An 18,333-nucleotide genomic window follows, 5' to 3' on the forward strand; every position below is an offset into this window, starting at 1 on the left:
AAGTTGAAATATTCTCAACTGATTTTGATAAATGTAGGTTGCCAAATTGCCAAATTCTGGTTGAAGAAAAACACTGTACTGAATTCTCTGGATAATTTGTTGAACTACCCAGGTCCTTTTGCCAGAAGAGATCTAGGCTGTCAGTTTGACACGCAGATGTTTAATAAGTGACCTACCCCAACTCCTATTTATGTTGCTATTCAGTCATCTTTTTCCTGACCTAGAAAGAAGACTAAATTGTGTTCATTTACATGGTTTATTGTTGTAAACATTAAAATTGTCTCTCTCAAAGAAAGAATTTATCAGAAAAAAATTCAGCATCTCTAACTCTCATATACCATAGAAAAAAAAGGCAGTGAGTCATATCATGTGCCATACTGGAAATATACAAAGAAAAATACTACAGAATATGGCAATATTAAAATTCTTACTCAAACATAAAATAATATATTAGCTGACAATTTTAGACTTTTAATAAAACAAAAAAATTCAAAGTGCTCAGTAATTTCCAGGGAGTTATGTATATTATAAGCACTCTGGAAACCGTCAAAAGCTGTTGCATGCAAGTTTTGTTTACCTTTAGACAACAAAATAATCAAGATATAAACTCTTTTATCAACATCAACAGTACATACAACACTTACAAACAAGGAATGTTGGAAACAGTGTTACAAGCACTATGTGTCCCTTTTGTCAGAATTTTCTGATGTGTAATACTTGTGCCCACCTATTTTACAATTGAGAAAATGTTTAAGCTCAGATAACTACCAATCTTTATAAAATCTAACAGACTACATAGTGTCTGAAATACTATTTATATAATATAGACATTACTGAAGTAGCAAGTGCCTATAACATTTTCAACCTAGAATCAACATGCTTGTCCCTTTTAAATGTATTCATTTTTCTTTTTTTTTGCAAACACACTTATCTTTTAGAATTTTTAATATTTATTCATAAATAGGCACAAAATAATTTAAAAAGCCAAACTGCATTGGGTAAATTTACAAGCCTTTGCCTTCTTCAACTCATGCCACCCACACAAAACATTTAATTTTACTTTATATTACAGCTTTCTTTACAGCAGAAAACTTTGACATCTTTTAAAGGGCGATACTTGTGGGTCCCCTTAATACGTGTGTGTTATATTTGTCTTAAATGCAACAACAAAGCACGGCCAGACATTTCCTATCATAGGATAGGACTCTTTCTTGTGAACAATAAACTGATTTTTAAACTAATAATAAAAAGTTTATACCACTGTATTGTGTGTAGTCCGTGTTCTAAATCCAGGATGCCCCGGAGCCAAAAATGCCCTTTCAGGTTCTGCCTGCAGGTTAGGAAATAGCAACAATTTTGTCTTTTTTCTTTAGGGATCAAGGGGCTGGGGAATTTTGTGGAAGGAAGTGGCGGCTAGAGCTAAGACAGCTCAGGATGCTATCTGCCCATGCGACTTTCCCCCTCTGGACAGCTTAGGTTTCTTTCCAGTTCATTTGAAGTGCATGGGAGGAGGTCTTAGAAAGGTAACGTGTCCAGGAAAAGTTTGTCGATTATTGCTGGCGGTGGTACCAAGTCTTCCAGTTTCAGGTAGAAAATGCGCTGTAGCCCCTGTGTGCAAAGGGTACGTAGTTCTGGGAGCTTCCCTAACAGTTTGGACAAATAGTTGGGGCGACTCAACCCCCCATTGTTGAAAGTCACGTGGTCTTTGAGACAATTTACAATCTTGTTCTGCAGCTCTTCCACTCTCTTGGGTTCCTTGAGCCCATGTCTCTCTGCAGAAAACACAATCAGAAACAAAAGAGGAATGCACAAGGCAGTTAGCTAGTTTGCAGAACCAGGGAGGAATGGTGGCAAGGGAAAACCAGGAAAATTCCCACTGGGCAGATCTGCAGGAGAAACACCTGCACCTGTGGTACTGACCTGTAACCATAGCCAGGGCAGCAATACAGGAGAAGGCAGAAATGTCGATGTTCATATTCTGCAAGTTGGAGGAGAATTCAACAATGGAGTCAATCCATTCCCCAAAGCCACGCACGCATTGCAACCTGTGCAAGACCACCCCATTGCAAAAGATGAGTTTACCCTCCACTGGGTTGGACCTGCAATTAATACCAAAGAGAGAGAGGGGAGAAAAAGAGAGAGAGAAAAGCTAAACAACTAATTACTTGAAGAGCAATAAATGAGGGATTTAAGAGGCACCTAATTACCGAAGAGTTAATAAAATGTAGACCAGTGGACCTTGAAAGGATTTAATTTCATAACAATCAAGAACGCCCCCTATCCCACTCCATTCCATTCATTCAAGACTTCTGGGCTTGCTCCTTCATTTCTTTTGTGATCTTCTATACTTTCCTCCCCGCACCCCCTCCATTTTTCCTGCCCTTTTCTCTTTTCTCACTTTTACTTCCTTTCTCCTCTCTTTCCTCCTTTTTTGTTTCCTCTTTTCCTCCTCTGCCAGCCTCCTGGATTGCTTCCTCCCTTATTACCTGTACGCTAATCGCAGGACAAACAGTTCCAAGAAAGCCGATTCGAAAAGCAGGTCCTGGTCGGCTTTGGGCAGGTCAGCAAAGCCGGGGATCTTCTCCGCCCAGCCCCTGATGATCTCCATGGAGCCAGTAAGGAGATCATAGAATTGCTGGATATGCTGGGTGTCATCTCCACTCATCTGATAGTCAGGGTTTGCCTGGAACTGGAATTTCATTTTAAAAAGCACTTAATGAGGTTCTCTAAAATATATAACCCGTGAAATTGCTCACCCCGTTTCTAGTAGGGGAGCCAGGTTTTTACAACAATTAAACCTCTCTCTGACCAGTAAGGAAATTAGATGTTCCGGGGCAATTAATTCAATTAGGGATGGTGCTATGAGGTCGCTGCTTTAAATATGTAAATTACCATTTCCATACAGTCTAAATACAGTGTCATCCAGCCCTGGGAAATGTTCACTCTTATCTCCACAAAACAATTGACACGTTAGTATTCATGCCAGTCCCAGAGTGGGTCCCGGGCAGAGCCCCCCTTTGCAGATCTTAATAAAATTACAGTGGCTTCTAGATTTGCCCGACTTACTTCCTCCAATTAAGGCCCGCACATTTCTCACAGCTGGAGTAAAAGAGAGAAATCTGACCACTTGATTCCCCACCCTACTACCATTCCCTACTCCCTCTCTCTTTCCATTCCCCGACCCCCAAGCAGCCCCCACCCGAACCCTCACCCGGGCAGAGCCAGAAAGATGAGGATTAAAGCATCTCTGTGGAAGTCTGGGTACAGAGTAGAAATGGGGGGATTTTGCAGTCTTTGGTTTTTGCATTAAAGGCGTTGGTGTAAGTGTGTGTGTGTATGTGTGTGGAGGTGTGTGTCTGCTGTGGTCGTGAGCAGGGGAAGAGTCGTTTTCGGACACGACCACTGCGGTGTGTCTTTTCTTTCCTCTGCCGCGCCCTTAGGTCTACACCTGCGGCTACAACGTTCATCAGTCTGTCTGTCTTGAGTGTCCCTGCCCAGTGTTGTGAGGCGTAAAACCTTGCTTGCCTCCTTTGTCCCCGGGATCTGCGGGTTAATGTTGGGTTTGGGAAGGGAGCCCTGCCCATCGGCTGGTTTGTCCACACGGTAACCCCCCTCCAGCTTCTTACCCTGGAATAGTCCAGGCTGGTCATAGCCGGGTTGGAGTCGACATGGGCCCTCACCAGGGCACTGATCAGACTCACCGGGGGCGAGGGGGGAGAGGGCTCCTGGGGGCTCTTCGGCTTCGAGGGCAAACGACCTCTCCGGCCTTTTAAACTGTCGGTGCGAACCACTGCAAAGGAATAGCCGGGTCAGCGCTGCTCCCGGGAGCCCATGCCCAGCCGCCGCCTCGGCCCCTCCCCGGGGAAGGCCGCAGACGTGGGGTGCCCCGCCTGGCGGCGCAAAGCCCCACCACTTGTAAAGCCTTTACTGACGACAAGCATAAAAATTGCGAGGTTATTTTATTTCATCCTCCAAACGGGTCGTATAGTTAAAGGCGAGAAGGGCCTGGTGGTTTTCTCTAGGGGAATTGGACTAGCAGGCAGCTGCGGGGTCTTGGAGGCCAGAAAGGGGGGGGGGGGGTGCGGGGCGGAACGGGAGATTCTAGACTCTGGGAAGGGAGAGTGAGGTTGGAGTGGGAGCAATGGTTACCTAGGGGCGCAGACTCGGGGGTTCGTAGCTTGAGCGACCTACCTTCTTTGACCATTCCAACAGCTAGGCACTTCTGAAATCTGCAGTACTGACAGCGATTTCGGCGCCGCTTGTCCACTGGGCAGTTTTTATTTGCTAAACACACGTATTTCGCGTTTTTCTGCACAGTGCGCTGCAAAAGGAAACAATATAGCCGAAAATTATTTTTTTTCTTAAAAATCCAGTAACTCAGGGAATCCAGAAACAATTTCTGAACAACTGGAATCTATGCTCCGTCCCCACAAATACACATTCACGCAACTACTTTTTTTTCCCCTTTTCCTTCTCCTTTTCTTTCTCTTTCTCTTCTTTTTTCTCCCCCAGGGCATTTAACGGAAGAAAATTGATAGCGTTAACATTTGAGCTAACCTTACCGCTCCTTGCTGTGTTTTATATGCCAAGAGAAAGAGAAGGAGACGCTCAGTAAATACAAATCCGTGGGCATTCATATTATTTACATTCCTTGGAGACCTTCTCTATTTAAAATGATAAGATTATTCAATCAGGATGGCGAAATAAAGAGATCACTTAATTTGACCATAGGGAATTCTGTTCCACTTGGTTAGCTCAGACACGGTTCTCTGTCCTAACCAATTTCAATCTGAACAGGGAAGACAGCTCCTAGCACATGCAAATGACCCTCTTCCAACTCTGGCTGCAGCAACTTCGGGGCGGAGACCCGCTGGGTCGGCTGCCTGCAGGGCATGCGACCCCAGGGCTCCTCGTCTTCCTGCTTTTCCCTTTCCCATCCTCCTGGAAGCCTCCTTCGCAGCCCGTGTAAGGCAGACCCTATGGACCCTGAGAGATGGGTGATCCCCGGCGACCTGGCGCTGGGCTGCCGGCAGAAAGACAGAGCGTGCCCTCGGGGGTCCCGGGAACTAGGGGACCTCTGTCCCCCTCCTCCGGCCCCCGCCCTTGCTCACCTTAAAGAAGCCTTTGCAGCCCTCGCAGGTGCGCACACCGTAGTGCTGGCAGGCCGCGTTGTCGCCGCACACGGCGCACAACCCCTCGTTGGAGGGAGAGCCCCGAGACGGCGGCGAGGGCACCTGCGTGTCGAGCAGTTGCGACGCATGGCCGATCTGCAGACCCGGGAAGCCCATGGACGCCGGCTTGCGGATGGGGTTGGGCACAGCGAAGGTCTGCCCGTCCACCACGTGGTGGCTACCCGAGGGCTCCGGGTTCATGGGGACATGCAGTGGCCCGTCGAAGCGCATCTGGCAGCTGGAAACGGGGGTGCCCGGAGGCGACTGCTTAAAGGAGAAGAGGGAGAGGCGGGAAACGGGTGTTTTCCTCTGCTCGATCATGTGCGTGGTGGCCACGTAGTTCTGGTGGAAGTTGTGGAGAGACCCCGGGTCGTCCCACATGGGGCTGTGCTGCACCTGGAAGCCCGGGGTGGTGGGCGTCGGGGGCGATGAGGGCTTGTAGTAAACCGACCCGGAGTGCGACATCATCTCTTCGGACTGGGGGGGCAGATGGCTGTGTTGCTGGTAGTTGTGCATCTGAATGTCTTCTACCTTAATGGAAGACTGCTGTCCGGACAGGGGCATTTGGTACAAGCAAGGTGGCTTGACGTCGTAGCCTGTGCTGTAGTTGTCCATAAAGGTACTGAAGCTGGGGAGAGAAGTGGTGGCAGTGATTTCAGTGTTGGTGAGGTCCATGCTAAACTTGACAAACTCTGGAGTTAAGAAATCGGAGCTGTATTCTCCCGAAGAGTGGTAACTGTAGCTCTGAGAAGCGGGGCTGGCTCCTTGAGGCGAGGACCCATACTGCGCCTGAACACAAGGCATGGCTGGAAATGAAACAGGGTAATATACACTCAGCCTGGTCAACTGAACACTTTCTCCCGGGCTCGGGTACACCTAGAGCTACACCGGCAGCCCGCGGCGGTCAGAGAGCGAGAAGGGGCGCGAGAGGAAAGGCAGGAAAGCGCGAGGGCTGCGGGACAAAACGGTGCAGGGCAAGGAAAGGCTGGTCAAATAAAGACCCAGAGCTAGAAAGCTATTGAGGGTCTACCCTACTGGATATTTCTAAACGCCTCCCCCACCCCTCTGCCGGCCAACCCCTCTCAGATGAGCCTTTTATCTGAAGCTCAGGTTCAGCAAGCTCGTTCTAGAAACGACAGCACTTAAGTGGAATAGTACAATAAGAAAGTTGTTCCCGAAGGCAATGGGTCCGGGAAGCCTTAAGTTACAGGGTCGCCGGAGTAGAAAGCGGTGCACTATCTCTTGATGTTTAAGGAACTCGAGTGAGGGGATAAAAGAAATAAAGTTGCACTAACCTTCAGCCGAGTTACAGGCGTTTTCGAGGAAATTAAAGGTGGACAGTGTCGTAATTCAATAAGAACAAAGTTCCCAAGATTTTTAGAAAAGCAACGGGGAGTCCAGCCTGTCGGATCTACTCCCTGAAATACAGACACAGGAAGCTTCATAAGGGTGACTTTTCTGATAGAATTGGGTCGAGTACATGTAGATTCACCAGGCAGGCCCAGGGATGTCCTCCTTGTTGGTTTCACCAGAAATTAGTGTGTAGCCTTTACCAAATACAGCAGTTAAGACGAATGTATAAAAGAGATGGCTGGAAACAACAGAAAATACCACCCATCACACTTCCATAAATCCTTGTAGAGAGAGGGGTCAAGGAGAATGTAATGAATTGGCCCCTTTGCTCGAGTTTGGGGATTTAGTTTACTTTAGTTTAATTCAAATCTGGAGAAGAAGAAGACTAGATAGAGTTTGAGAAAATACAGCATTGGAAATTTCTCCTGATTTTTTTTCCTGGGGTAGGAAATTGGCTTTTCTTTTGGGAAGGAGGAATAAGGTTAGATGAAGCCAAGAATATAAAATGAGAAAATAAGCCCTCTCCCCAGAGGTTACAAAGTGTTAGCAAGGCCTGGGCAGTAGGAAAGGTGATTGGAATAGAAGCATCTGAGTTTCCTAAGCGCTTCTGACAAAGCACTGAGATTGCTCTTCAGGATTGAGGACACAGGTGAATTGGTGTTCGCTTTTCTAGGACTCTCATCTTCTAATGTCTTTAATGGCCTAGGGGTGGGGAGAGGGGACTCTACACTTTTCCAGGAGGATCTTAGGCCAGCTGCAGAGTAAAGGTAATACTGCTTACAAGGTATTGGCACCAATGTTAGAAGCACTTCCTAGCATGACAAGTTGATAATCTTCCCCATACACCCTTCCCGGGTCTGCCTACTTGCTGGAAGAAGACATACTTGTGTTCTAGTCATTTTCAGATGTTTCCACTTGGAAGGCATTCTAAAGTATAGGCGGTCTTATTACTAATGAAAAAGAAAGCCAAACATCCACTCCTTCTGTTCTTTTTTTTTTTTTTTTTTCCATTGAGAGTGGAAAATCTTGCTTGGGGGTGGGTGGGGGAGGGTTGCCAGAAAAAGTAAGCAGAAGAAAGGAGACTCTTGACCCCCACAGCCGTTGGGAGATATGCCCGTTCTGGATGTTAACTCCTTGCTAGCTTCGTAGCTTCACAACTGTACTCTTTACACATTCTCTCTGCATCTCTCTCTCTGTATCTATCTATCTATGCCTCTCTGTCTCTCTGACACACTCACATAGACACGCACGGCATCTGTCAAAACCAGAAATTTCAGACAACCTACTAACAGGACACTCTAGCAATAACACACTTACTCAAAAATACTCGGGAAACATCGCACGCTGGTTAGCCGCGGTTACACGGTTCCCAAGCAACACATAAACTAAAGAACTTTCTCTCCCTGTCACTTTGTGGGCGGCATCCAGGCCTCTCATATACACACGACCTGGAGTTTCCACGTCCAAAGGCCACAATCAATTCCGCACTAACAGCAAAGTTTGCGCATATTTCCTCGAACACGTCCACAGCTTCCATAACTGTGCAAATCTCCCTTCCGCGTCCACCAATGAGGAGCTCCGAAGCCTCTGTTAAGCGTCAACTCCCTCCTTGAGCCAAAGCCCGAGTTCGGATAAGCGACCTCCGTAACTGCGCGCACCCACTTCCCAGCCTCCGGCCCCGCTCGTGCTCTGCGCCTTTGGCGCCAACTTCCAGAGAACCTGTGCTATATATCTGGGAAGAAATGACGTACAAAAGAAGAAGAATAAAAGAACGCGAGCTGCACGGGCTGCCCCTACTCACTTAGGAGTTCTCCGCGTCTCTCTTCATTCATTCAACTCTACCGAAGTGCAGTTCCCTCTGGGAGCCTGGGCGGCGGGATCCGGGAGGGGTGGGCGAGAGGGGTGAAAGGAGCAGGGACACCGCAAGCCGGGAAGGATCAGGGGCAGGCGGCCGGCTGGACAGCGAGCAGGGACTGTGGAGTCGAGCGCGAACCGCCGGGCGGACTGGCCCTGGCCGCCAATGTGCCTTTGTTTATGTGGCTCGCGCTGTCGCTGCCAACATGCACCTAAAGTCTCCGCGCGTCAGCGCGCGTCAGCGGCCGGCGGCCCAATCGCGGCGCAGCCGCGCTCCCCGGACTCCTGGCCCGCGCTCGCTTTGGTATATTTCCGACCTGACGTCACGAGTAGAGCAGATTTTAAGGTGGGAACCGTTCTGGGTTCACCTTGGTAGCCGGCTTGGTTTCATTATTTTTTTTTTCCGAGAGAGGTGTGACTTCTCCACCAGAACGGCGCAGCCCGCTGCGCCGCGACACCTCGCCTTCTCCCAAGCCCATGCGCCCCCGCGGTCACCCGGCCGCTTACACGTGGGGAGGGTGCAACAAAAGGCCAGGCGGAAGGGAGCGCTGGCGTGGGTCAGGTAGACCGCACCTGGCGTCGCACGGGATGGGGCGTGCCTCACAGCACCCTAACCTCATCCACCCACTCATCACCCCCTTGGCGGAAGCGCGCACAGATGTCCCATGACACGGGAGGTTCGGAGGGCTCAGGCAGTTGGGGAGGGATTTCCCTAGTTCGGTGCTTCCCCTTTTCCTCCTTTTTCCTGTCTGCGGCCTCCTCTGGTCTTCTCTCCCTCCCTTCCTCTCTCTCTCTCTCTCTCTCTCTCTCTCTCACACACACACACACACACACACACACACACACACACACACACACACTACAGTCCTCGGGGGAGGGGGAGAGTCTAATTTCCGTGTTCCTTCTTTCTTTGCAGAGCCCTCACGCGAGGAAGGATGTAGTGCGTGGATTGGGGGGGGGGGTAGGGGAAGGAAAGGACAGTGACCCAGCCCTTCGGAGTCCCCCAAATCAGAGTGAGGCATCGCCTGTTTTCGCTTCGTAGACAATAAGGCCAAGCAGCACGCAACAGGTGCGTCTTCTGCAGAAAGGTGCTCTGATCCCATTTTCTGTCACTCTAATACTTTCGACACTTCCCGGTGTCCATTATCTAAAGTTTCAGGGACTAAATCCATGCTCCTCCGAAAACAAGAGTTCCCACGATCTCAGTCCGAGAGCCGAGCGGGAAAGACAAGAAACTGTTGGCTGGAGGGAGTGTGGGGGTGTCTCTGAGAAGTGTAAGGTATGGGCGTCCAGCCCTTCCTGGAGAACTCAGGCAGGTGGTGAGAGCGAACCGGGGCCAGAACAGCACCACCATGGCATCCGGAATGTGCCACCCGGCAAATCAACACGCCCACCACGCCGAGAGCGCACAGCGCTTTCGAGCAAAGAAAAAGCCGGCGTCTCGCAAGGCGAGTCCCCCCTTCCGGCCCCACGGCCAAAGCTGGGCGGGCCTTCTAGGGCTTCTCCCGTTGGGTTGGAAGCGACCAGGACGAGGGTAGGGAGGATTGGGAGGTGTGCCCCCCCCACCCCAACCTTCTCGGCTTGAGAAGAGCGTTTCTGCCACCCCTCCTCCCTTGGCGTGGCTCTCTTCCAGGCTGCGGGGTGGGGGGTTGGGTGGGGAAGGACCCTTTGCCTCTAGCCCCCTCTCTGGGTGTTGTCAGTTTGGGCGCCCAACGCGCCGTGGGACTAACCGGTTTCCCGGGTTACTCAGCCCGAACTTGCACGCTCGCCTTCGCCCGCTCCCCGCTGGACCTTGCTCTCGGTCGGCGAGGGAAGTGTTACCATCAGGTGCCCCGAGGCTGCTGGGTGAAGCCGCGGGCTCTTTTGCGCTTCAGCCTTTTGCGCTACAGCCTCGGGTAAACCTACGTGACCACCTTAAGTTTCCCCCAGATGTTAAGACAACCGCTTCTGCAGCCGCTGCTTCTGCGGCTCAGCAGTGCCCTAGCGGGCGCAAGAAAAAACAAAATAAAACCAGGAAGAGAGAGAGAGAGAGAGAGAGAGAGAGAGAGAAAGAGAGTGTGTGTGTGTGTGTGTGTGTGTGTGTGTGTGTAAGTGTAAGTGTATGTGTGGTGGGGATGTTGTGAAGGCGGGCGAGGGTGTGTGAGTAGGGGTTTGAGAGGGGGTAGGGTGAAGAACAGCTTATTAGCTAGAGTGAGGTAGCGTCAGCGCCGGTTGGGCAGAAACGATTCCACGCTAACGAAAGGGAAAAAGTGAGAGTTTGGAGAGCAAAGGAGAAGGAAGGGGGTGGGGGTGGCGGTGACGCAGGGGCGCAGGCATTGACGCACCCGCCTGGCGGGCCCCAAAATAGCATTAGCTTCAGCACTGGTGGCGCCCTCCCGGGTTCCCTTCCCCTTCCGCGAGGGAGCAGGGCGCGGCTGGGGGGCGGGGAGTTTTCCTTGATCCCCGGGGTGGGCTAGGCTCCTGGCAGTTTTTTTTTCAGGCAGTCGGAAACGCAAGCGCAGCTACAATGGGGTGATAAAGTTTTAGATCTAGTCTTCGGAAGGCGGGGGCCGGGAGAATTTTAAGGTTGGAACTGCCGCCCTCCATACACAAATACGCACATCTAAGTAGTTACATTCCCGCCAAATGCCCCCCACCCCCACCCCACTATACCATTAAAAACACACCCAGATTTAGACTGGGTTGTCTGGGGACAACCTGAGTATTCCCTCCCAAGGAGTGGGAAAGTGTCCTAGAGTTCTTAAAGCGAGAGGCCAAGGAAGCCGAACATTTTTAATGTGATTCGTTATTCCTTAACAGCAACCTGTCGAGCCTGGCTTGATAACGGATCCTTTGTCCAAGTCTTCATGCATCCAAGATCAAGAGGTGGTTTTCTGTTTATTATAATAATTATTACTCACTGGGAATAGAGTAATTACATATAACATTAAAATGGGAGAAAGGGGGCACTTTTTTTCTTCTTCTATTCTACAACTCGTGTAGTTCTCTCTCCTCAAATTCCTACTCTGGTTCCTGGGAAGCGTTTCTTCTTAGAAGACACGCTGGAAGCAAGACTGATACACATGCTTAAACCAATTCTTGGATAAGCTACTTCTTGGATTGCGTTTTAATTAGAGATCTGAGGTGTTCGAAGTGAAAGGGTCAGAAAATATAAAGAAAGGCTACGCCCTAAACTCCAGACTTCTTTCTCCCACCAGGTTGTGATCGGGCGTAGTCCCAGTAGAACCATCGAGGTCTGTAATTGACTGATCCTGTCAGTAGGGGGCTTGACTCCACAACGTTCAAAATATTCTTTTTTTCTCTTTCTCTCTCCCTCTCTCTCTCTTACACACACACACACACACCATAAAAACACCCCTACACACAGAGCTATTTAGGCCAAGTCCGAGGAGAGATGCTGCAGGTCCAAATAATCATATTGTGCTGGTATTCATAAGGAACTATTCATCTTTGATGCTCTTTTATTTTCCTTGAAAAGGGAAAGAGTTTAACACCTGGGATTAGTTTCATAATAGATTTTTTCCCTCTTATTTTGATTTCCTCCTACCCAATGTTAGCTCACTGTTGGGTCACAGGGGGAAAAAAATCAAAGTGGTAATAAAATCGCTCATTTTATCACCAAGTAGTTCAAATTGGCATATAGTGTGGAAAAATGAAAGCATGTTTTAAAATCCTATGATTACATGTTTAAATAAATTATAGTTTAGAAGAGGATTCCTGTGGGTGTATTTGTAAGTACATAGGAGAATGCTTTTGTGCACAGAGGTTTAATTACACATATAATGGAATCAAAATGTAGGATTGAACAACCTTACAGAAAATGTTAAGATGATGCTTTAGACTAAAAGAAACTGAAATTCTGCATGTATATGACCACAACCCTTCAAGATTCTTGGACATAAGTAATTCAAATAAAGTATTTTATAGCTTAATTAAAAACAACAATAGTGGCTTTTGGGGGCCCAGCATCTGATAAACTTTAAATTACTGCCATGTATAAATGTATAAAGTTACCCCAAAATGAAGGGGTATTCATTTAGCCCCTTAACACTTACTATTTTCTTAATAATTTAAATAAATGGGGGGTGAAAACAGATCCTATCCATAAGTAGCTCCCTCTTTCAAAGCCAAGTAAACTAAATTATCAGATTATGACTATTATTATATTAGATGACTTTGGAAAAGTATTTAGGAAGGTTATGTTTATATATTATCTTTTGTGATATTAACCAATACTAAGCAGGGTATACTGGCCCATGTATAGAAAGAATATTTTTATAAAATTATCAATATAAATAATACATATACTCCCACCTAAACCAAAGTAATTTATCTTAGACATGGCTAAGCAGATTATACTTAATAAAACTGAGCTTTTGGTATAATTCAGAAAGCAAACATGGGTATAATCCCACAGGATTTTCTATCTTAATACATGTGAAAGGGGCCTTTAGGGATTTATTTCACTCTTCTCCCAAAATGAATCAGAGTAGATCTTACAATGCAGATTTAGTGAAATAGACATGACTGTTACACTGTAAGAGTGAAGGTAACTTTAAGGTATTTTCATAATAAAATTACTTAATGGAACCTATTTTAAGCACTAAAAGGAGATATATATTTTAAATTATATTTGGACAACCTTGCATTCACAGCATTTGTTACCATTTGGCAGGCAGTTTTACATTACTGATAGAAGAAAGTAATTTTCACTTTGAAAAAAATCTTGGTTTCTGAAAAGACAAAATCATATATTAATATGGAGGGATTCTGTTGTCTTTGTTTTTGCAATTTCATTTCCATTGATGAATTGTTTGTTCCTTTCCCACAGGGTACTTAGAGAACAAGTCAACTGCTTAGCTAGTATTCTTGATTTGGACTTGTAGATTTTACTTGGTTTTACTCAGCCCATTTTCCATCAAAACCCACTAAAAGCCAAGACTTTAAAAATTACTTCTTACTTCCAATTCAGAATTCAGTTCTAGAAATTTGTGAAGATGTGGAGAAGAAACCAGCACTCTTTTATTCTAGAAGCATCTACTTATAAATTAATTATAAAATTGAATATATGGTAAAACCTCATACCACCCAAAAGTATTCCACATTATAAAAATTGTTCATCTTTTGTTAATACTTCACTCACTGTAACCATCTTCTAAATATTTGCTTTTAAATTAAACACAGTATTTAATATCTTTTTGATAAGAAGCTTTCATTGCTAATTTCAGTAAATATGGGATTCATTAAAATGTGCAAAGTCCTAAAAGACATTATAAAGATTCTGAAAATAAGTTGCTATGTGTTAAGAAAATATCAAGGTCACTTGAAATTTTTAATGTAGCTAATAACATTAATAACCATATATTGTATTAGGGAGCATTTTAAAAATAGATGAAATGCATACACTTTGAAACAGTTTTTATAAGTAAATCACAGATAACTCATGTTTATTCTATCTTTAAAGATAAAATAACCACTTCTGATTTTTTCCCTCAGATGTTTGAGAGGAACCTCTCAATTTTATAAAAATGAAGCTGAGGTACTGATATAATACGACAAAGGCATATATGCCCTTTTCCTCATCATAATTCCGTAATTATCAAGCCTACAATTTTCACACTACAAAAGTAACTTATAGCAAGGACCCTTATAGTGATAAGTACTAAATCTAATTACCATATCCTTTGAATAGATGTAATATAAATTTCATTGCTCATTCAAAAGTTCTAAAGTTAACAGCACAAACTTGAAGTTGAGTAATTAAGTAATCCTTATATAGACACTTATTAAAGTATTTATACATATTATCTTAAATCTACATCTATCATTTTGCCAATTAAAATTAGGACTTTAATTGCAATTAAGTAATTTAATTGCCAATTGAACAGCAAAATTGCTAAGTGACTAATTTTAATGCCTATTTTAATTACCAATCATGACTGGGGAGGGAGCTAATCAAGTTACATCAAGCAGTACCAGAGTAATGAAGTGAAAAAAAAAAAAAAAAAAAGTAGAACAAACATTCAAGGCTACATGCTTTAAAAAAAGAAATATAAATTAAACAAATGCAAACACAGTCTTATAAAGGTATAAAAATACTATATTTCAGTGTCTGAATACAGACTATGAAAGAGAACAAGATTAATTAAAGAAGCCCCTGTCAATCTTCAAAGTAAGGACAAGCAAAGTCAAATTTTTATGTGGTATTTACATGACACTCATACTGACCCAGATAAAAACAAAGCTGCATATAGTAGAGAATAAAAGACTGTATCTTTCATGGCTAGTTAAATGTTTACAGATTGACAGTTTAAAAAAAATCTTTAAAAATAAAATAAAATGTTATAAAAGAAACAAGTTTCCAGTGCTGCAAAGTGGGTTTTGAATTTGAAAAGCAAAGGGGGCAAACGCATCTGACTTATGGTTGTCCTCCCTACCCCCGCTCACTCAAATGAAGATATTTTATTAGAGGCCTAATGGCTATCCATAGCTTTTCTCATGTTACCTTGAGAAAAGCATAAATCTGCCTCATCTTAAATATCTTAGAATATATTTTTTAATAAAAATAAGAAAACAGCTAGTATTACATCACAATTAAAATTTCTTAGAGTATGGGGAATACACCTAGTTCTTTCTTCGTTTTCAGTTAGAATAAACATGCCAGCTCAAGGTAAAGGCCATAAACCAATAAGCAAACAGAATCACCAGTGAAAATCTTCTTGGCCAACCCAAACACATTTTCAAAAGTTCTCATATCTAAACTAATTCTGAGATTAGCAATATGGAAGGGCAATACTGAAAGGAGGTAAAGTTGAGAGCTCAAAAAATAAAAAGTGATTCCCTGGTAGAAAATAACAATTAGAGTACTTTCCCTCTACAGGGATCCCCTTGGCAGCAAGCCACCTCATTTAGAGTAACAATGGACATCCATCAAATCTTTATTTAAAATAAAAGTAATACTGCAAGATGCATATCTTGGTTTTGTTACTGTATATGTATACCAAAAATATACTTAGTTTATGTCTACAAAAGGGCCTGAAATTATTCATGAAATATATGTAACGCTATAGCTTGAAAAAAAGCAAACAGTGCTGCTTGGGAATTTATTTGCTAATGGACCTGAATTCTGAAATATAACACAGCAGGACTTTCGGCCTGGTTTTTGAAGTAGGAACATGTTAATAATCACTGGGCCAAACAAGAGGCTGCAATATTTGTTCATGACAAAAACAGCTTTATAAGGCAAGTTCTTTGTGACTGATTAGAGGATATGCTCACTGTCTATTCATAAAGATGGAGTCATTATTGACAAGCTCACCACTTATCAGTGTTAAAACTCATCACAAGGAATGCTGCTACAGAGAGACATAAAATCTTAGCCATTAAAAGAGTACCAAAAACACCCCCAGAAAAAGGTTGCTATACCTCAAATCTATCTAAATTTGTTCTGCATAAACTTTTCAGCTATCTATACAAAAAGATTTTATATTCACAATTACTGCATCAACTCAAGCACCAGGTAACAAATCATCAGCCATTACAAAAATAAAAAAAGAAACATCATCTATTTTCAAAATGATTTTAAAAGGACATGCTGTATAGACAAACTTTTAATATATTAACACTTTCTGAATCCTGACATAACTGAAAATCAATGCTTGTGATACTGTTCATGTCTACTTTGTGCATTTTGCTAGTTCACATGAATTCATGTAGTTTACATGTTAGAAGCAAAAATGTTGGAAAAGAAAGTATGTCTCTTAGCTTCATGATATCCCTTAATAGGTAAAAGTAAACATGAAGTTGTTTTTTTAATTGAAATAAGTTATTTTACTTTCTCACCCTTAAGTTATTCCTTGTTTTTCAGTGCTATCTACATTAGTGAAGGAAAAATGAGTGATAGAGTAAAAGAAACCAAGTTTGTATCTTCTGAAATTAGAAGCAATAAAAAAATTCTACTAGTCACTACAGTTCTTAAAATAAGACTTGTGAAATATTACAGAGTCACTCTACTAGTACCTAAGCAGTGCCTTCAGTATGCTGTCACTGAAATACTGGAGGTAAAAACAAATTACAAGTACCACCACATACATGATTCAGGTTAAGGTATATGCATTGTGTGTGTGTGTGTGTGTGTAGAAACTGGTTTGCTTAGGTCTTACTTATATTTCCTCTATTTCATATTCCTGAAAACTGTTTTTCTTTGTTACTTTCTAAAGTTTAAGAACGATTGAATTAAAACAATTAGAGAATTTCAAATAGATACAGGAGTTATATTGAGCTCCCAGAAAACACCTTTTCTCTAGGAGTCTAATTTTCTGGGCTTCAAAAGTATGCTGTTCCTAAAGACTGCCAACTCTATTTAAGTAACTAGGTCTGGAAATCATATTTTCCATTTCTCCATAGCCTCATCAATTAATATTTGGTAAGTCGAATGACAATTTCCAAGACAACAGTTTTGTTAAACTTTGGATCACCCAGAGGTGTGTGAGTGGAGAGGAAGTGGAGAGGGGGGCAATACAAAAACAGATTTCACAGCCAGTATGATTTGACAGGGTCCTCAAACTACCAATAGATACAGAATTTGAAATGTAGTTCTGTAGCTCAATTTATACCACAGAAACTGTGAGATGCTATCTTTCTGTTGTTATAACGTATCAGGTCAAGGGATATAAATTGTACCAGGTAATTCATTTTGCTGTTCAGAGAGTCATTAAGTTCCTCCCAGAATATATGTGATTGATATCCCTGGAGGTGAAAGGCTAAAGGAACCATATGGCAACATGTTGCATTCCGTATGCTATCTGCCCATCCGTGCTTAAGCTGCCATTAGCAACATCTGTACCTTACGGAAATCCAGCTGCGCCGACGACGGCTGAAGGAATTGTACTTGGGGGGGAAATCTAGCCTAGCGTCATTAACTTGAGACTTAGAGTCTATCTAGCAGGACGGATGGAAGCTTTCACAATTACATGAGACGACACAAATGCTTTATTAAAGTTTAATTTTGAACTCCCAATTAGTCAAACTGCATTACAAATCGACTGCAATTTCCTAGAAGGCACAGCAAGTTCTCTGCCTGTCTGCCTGCCACGTGAGAGAGGCTCCAGAGCAAGCTTTCCCCGCCACCGGCAGCTGAAAGGGGATGGTTCAGAGCTGGTCTCCACATCCCAGGAAGTCCCTAAAATCCTCTCCAGCCCCTCCTTCCTTAGGGAGGGGACGTGCAAAAGACTAACCTGTGTAAAGCGGAGCTCTCAAATCCCAGGCTTTAACGGGAGGTGAGGGGACGGGCAAGGGGAAGGGGCGGCAGTAAGCGGGGGGCGGGGGGGTGTCTACTATCTTGGCCTCTCGGGAGGAGCCTCATTAAGTCAGTCACGCTGGTGAAGTTTCTCTTTCGCTCTTCGCGCTACGTACCCAGACTGGTTTCCTGTGCGCGCCGGCGAGAGGGGCGGAGGAAGGAGAGAGGGGAGTCCGGAAAGGGCTGCTCCGCGTTCACACCCACTGCAGCTCCCACCTCCCCCTCCCCGAACAAAGCGGCCCAGTTTAGGTCCAGGATACATTACCTGCCCGGCGCTCCCGGCCCCTCGGTCACCGCATTCCCAGCTGAGCGCGCCTGTGAGGGTCCCGCTCACCGGAGCGCACAAAGCGGTCGCCCCCGGAAGGAAAAATCCCCCTCTCTCTACTTGTTGGGATGAAAGGGGGAAACCAGGAAAGTGGAAGCGGAGGCGGGGGCAAGGGAAACTTACTCAGGAAGAGGAAAAAAAAAAAAAAAAAAAAAAAAAAGCCAGCAGCGGCCTGGGTCCTGACCTGGCGTGGAAGAGACTGGTTACCTTTCAGGGGGGTCGTGGCCGGGAGGGAGGGGGGTCGGGGGTGCACCTGCCCCCCTCCCACGGCCCCCGGCGGCGGCGGCAGCTGCACACACAGAAGCCCATTGTGGCCGGTACCCGGCGCGCAG

At 45.0% G+C, this 18,333-nt stretch overlaps 1 protein-coding gene and 1 long non-coding RNA gene across 8 annotated transcripts; one reads left to right on the forward strand and one right to left on the reverse strand.

Moving 5' to 3' along the window:
• Positions 1-242: 242 nt before the first annotated feature.
• Positions 243-18,130, reverse strand: NR4A2 (nuclear receptor subfamily 4 group A member 2). Of its 7 annotated transcripts, none has more exons than XM_037849884.1 (8): positions 8,326-9,177; positions 5,112-5,977; positions 4,192-4,321; positions 3,627-3,790; positions 2,487-2,689; positions 2,083-2,099; positions 1,921-1,978; positions 243-1,772 (listed from the first exon to the last, which is right to left on the reverse strand). In XM_037849884.1, the coding sequence occupies exons 1-8, from the start codon at positions 8,354-8,356 to the stop codon at positions 1,490-1,492; spliced, it is 1,752 nt and encodes a 583-aa protein (XP_037705812.1). In that variant the 5' UTR covers positions 8,357-9,177; the 3' UTR covers positions 243-1,489. The 7 variants fall into 7 exon arrangements, 6 of the variants coding, with proteins under 6 accessions (XP_037705812.1, XP_037705808.1, XP_037705810.1 ...); XM_037849880.1 differs by adding an exon at positions 6,467-6,589 and having other exon boundaries at positions 1,921-2,099; positions 8,326-9,174; XM_037849882.1 differs by lacking the exon at positions 8,326-9,177 and adding an exon at positions 17,942-18,130 and having other exon boundaries at positions 1,921-2,099; positions 5,112-6,589.
• Positions 8,764-13,473, forward strand: LOC119544408. The gene is made up of 3 exons (XR_005218830.1): positions 8,764-9,447; positions 11,178-11,243; positions 13,210-13,473. It is a non-coding gene; the product is annotated as an uncharacterized LOC119544408 (long non-coding RNA).
• Positions 18,131-18,333: the final 203 nt, after the last annotated feature.

The sequence above is a fragment of the Choloepus didactylus genome, chromosome 9 (genome assembly GCF_015220235.1).
Source record: "Choloepus didactylus isolate mChoDid1 chromosome 9, mChoDid1.pri, whole genome shotgun sequence".
Lineage (NCBI taxonomy): Eukaryota > Metazoa > Chordata > Mammalia > Pilosa > Megalonychidae > Choloepus > Choloepus didactylus.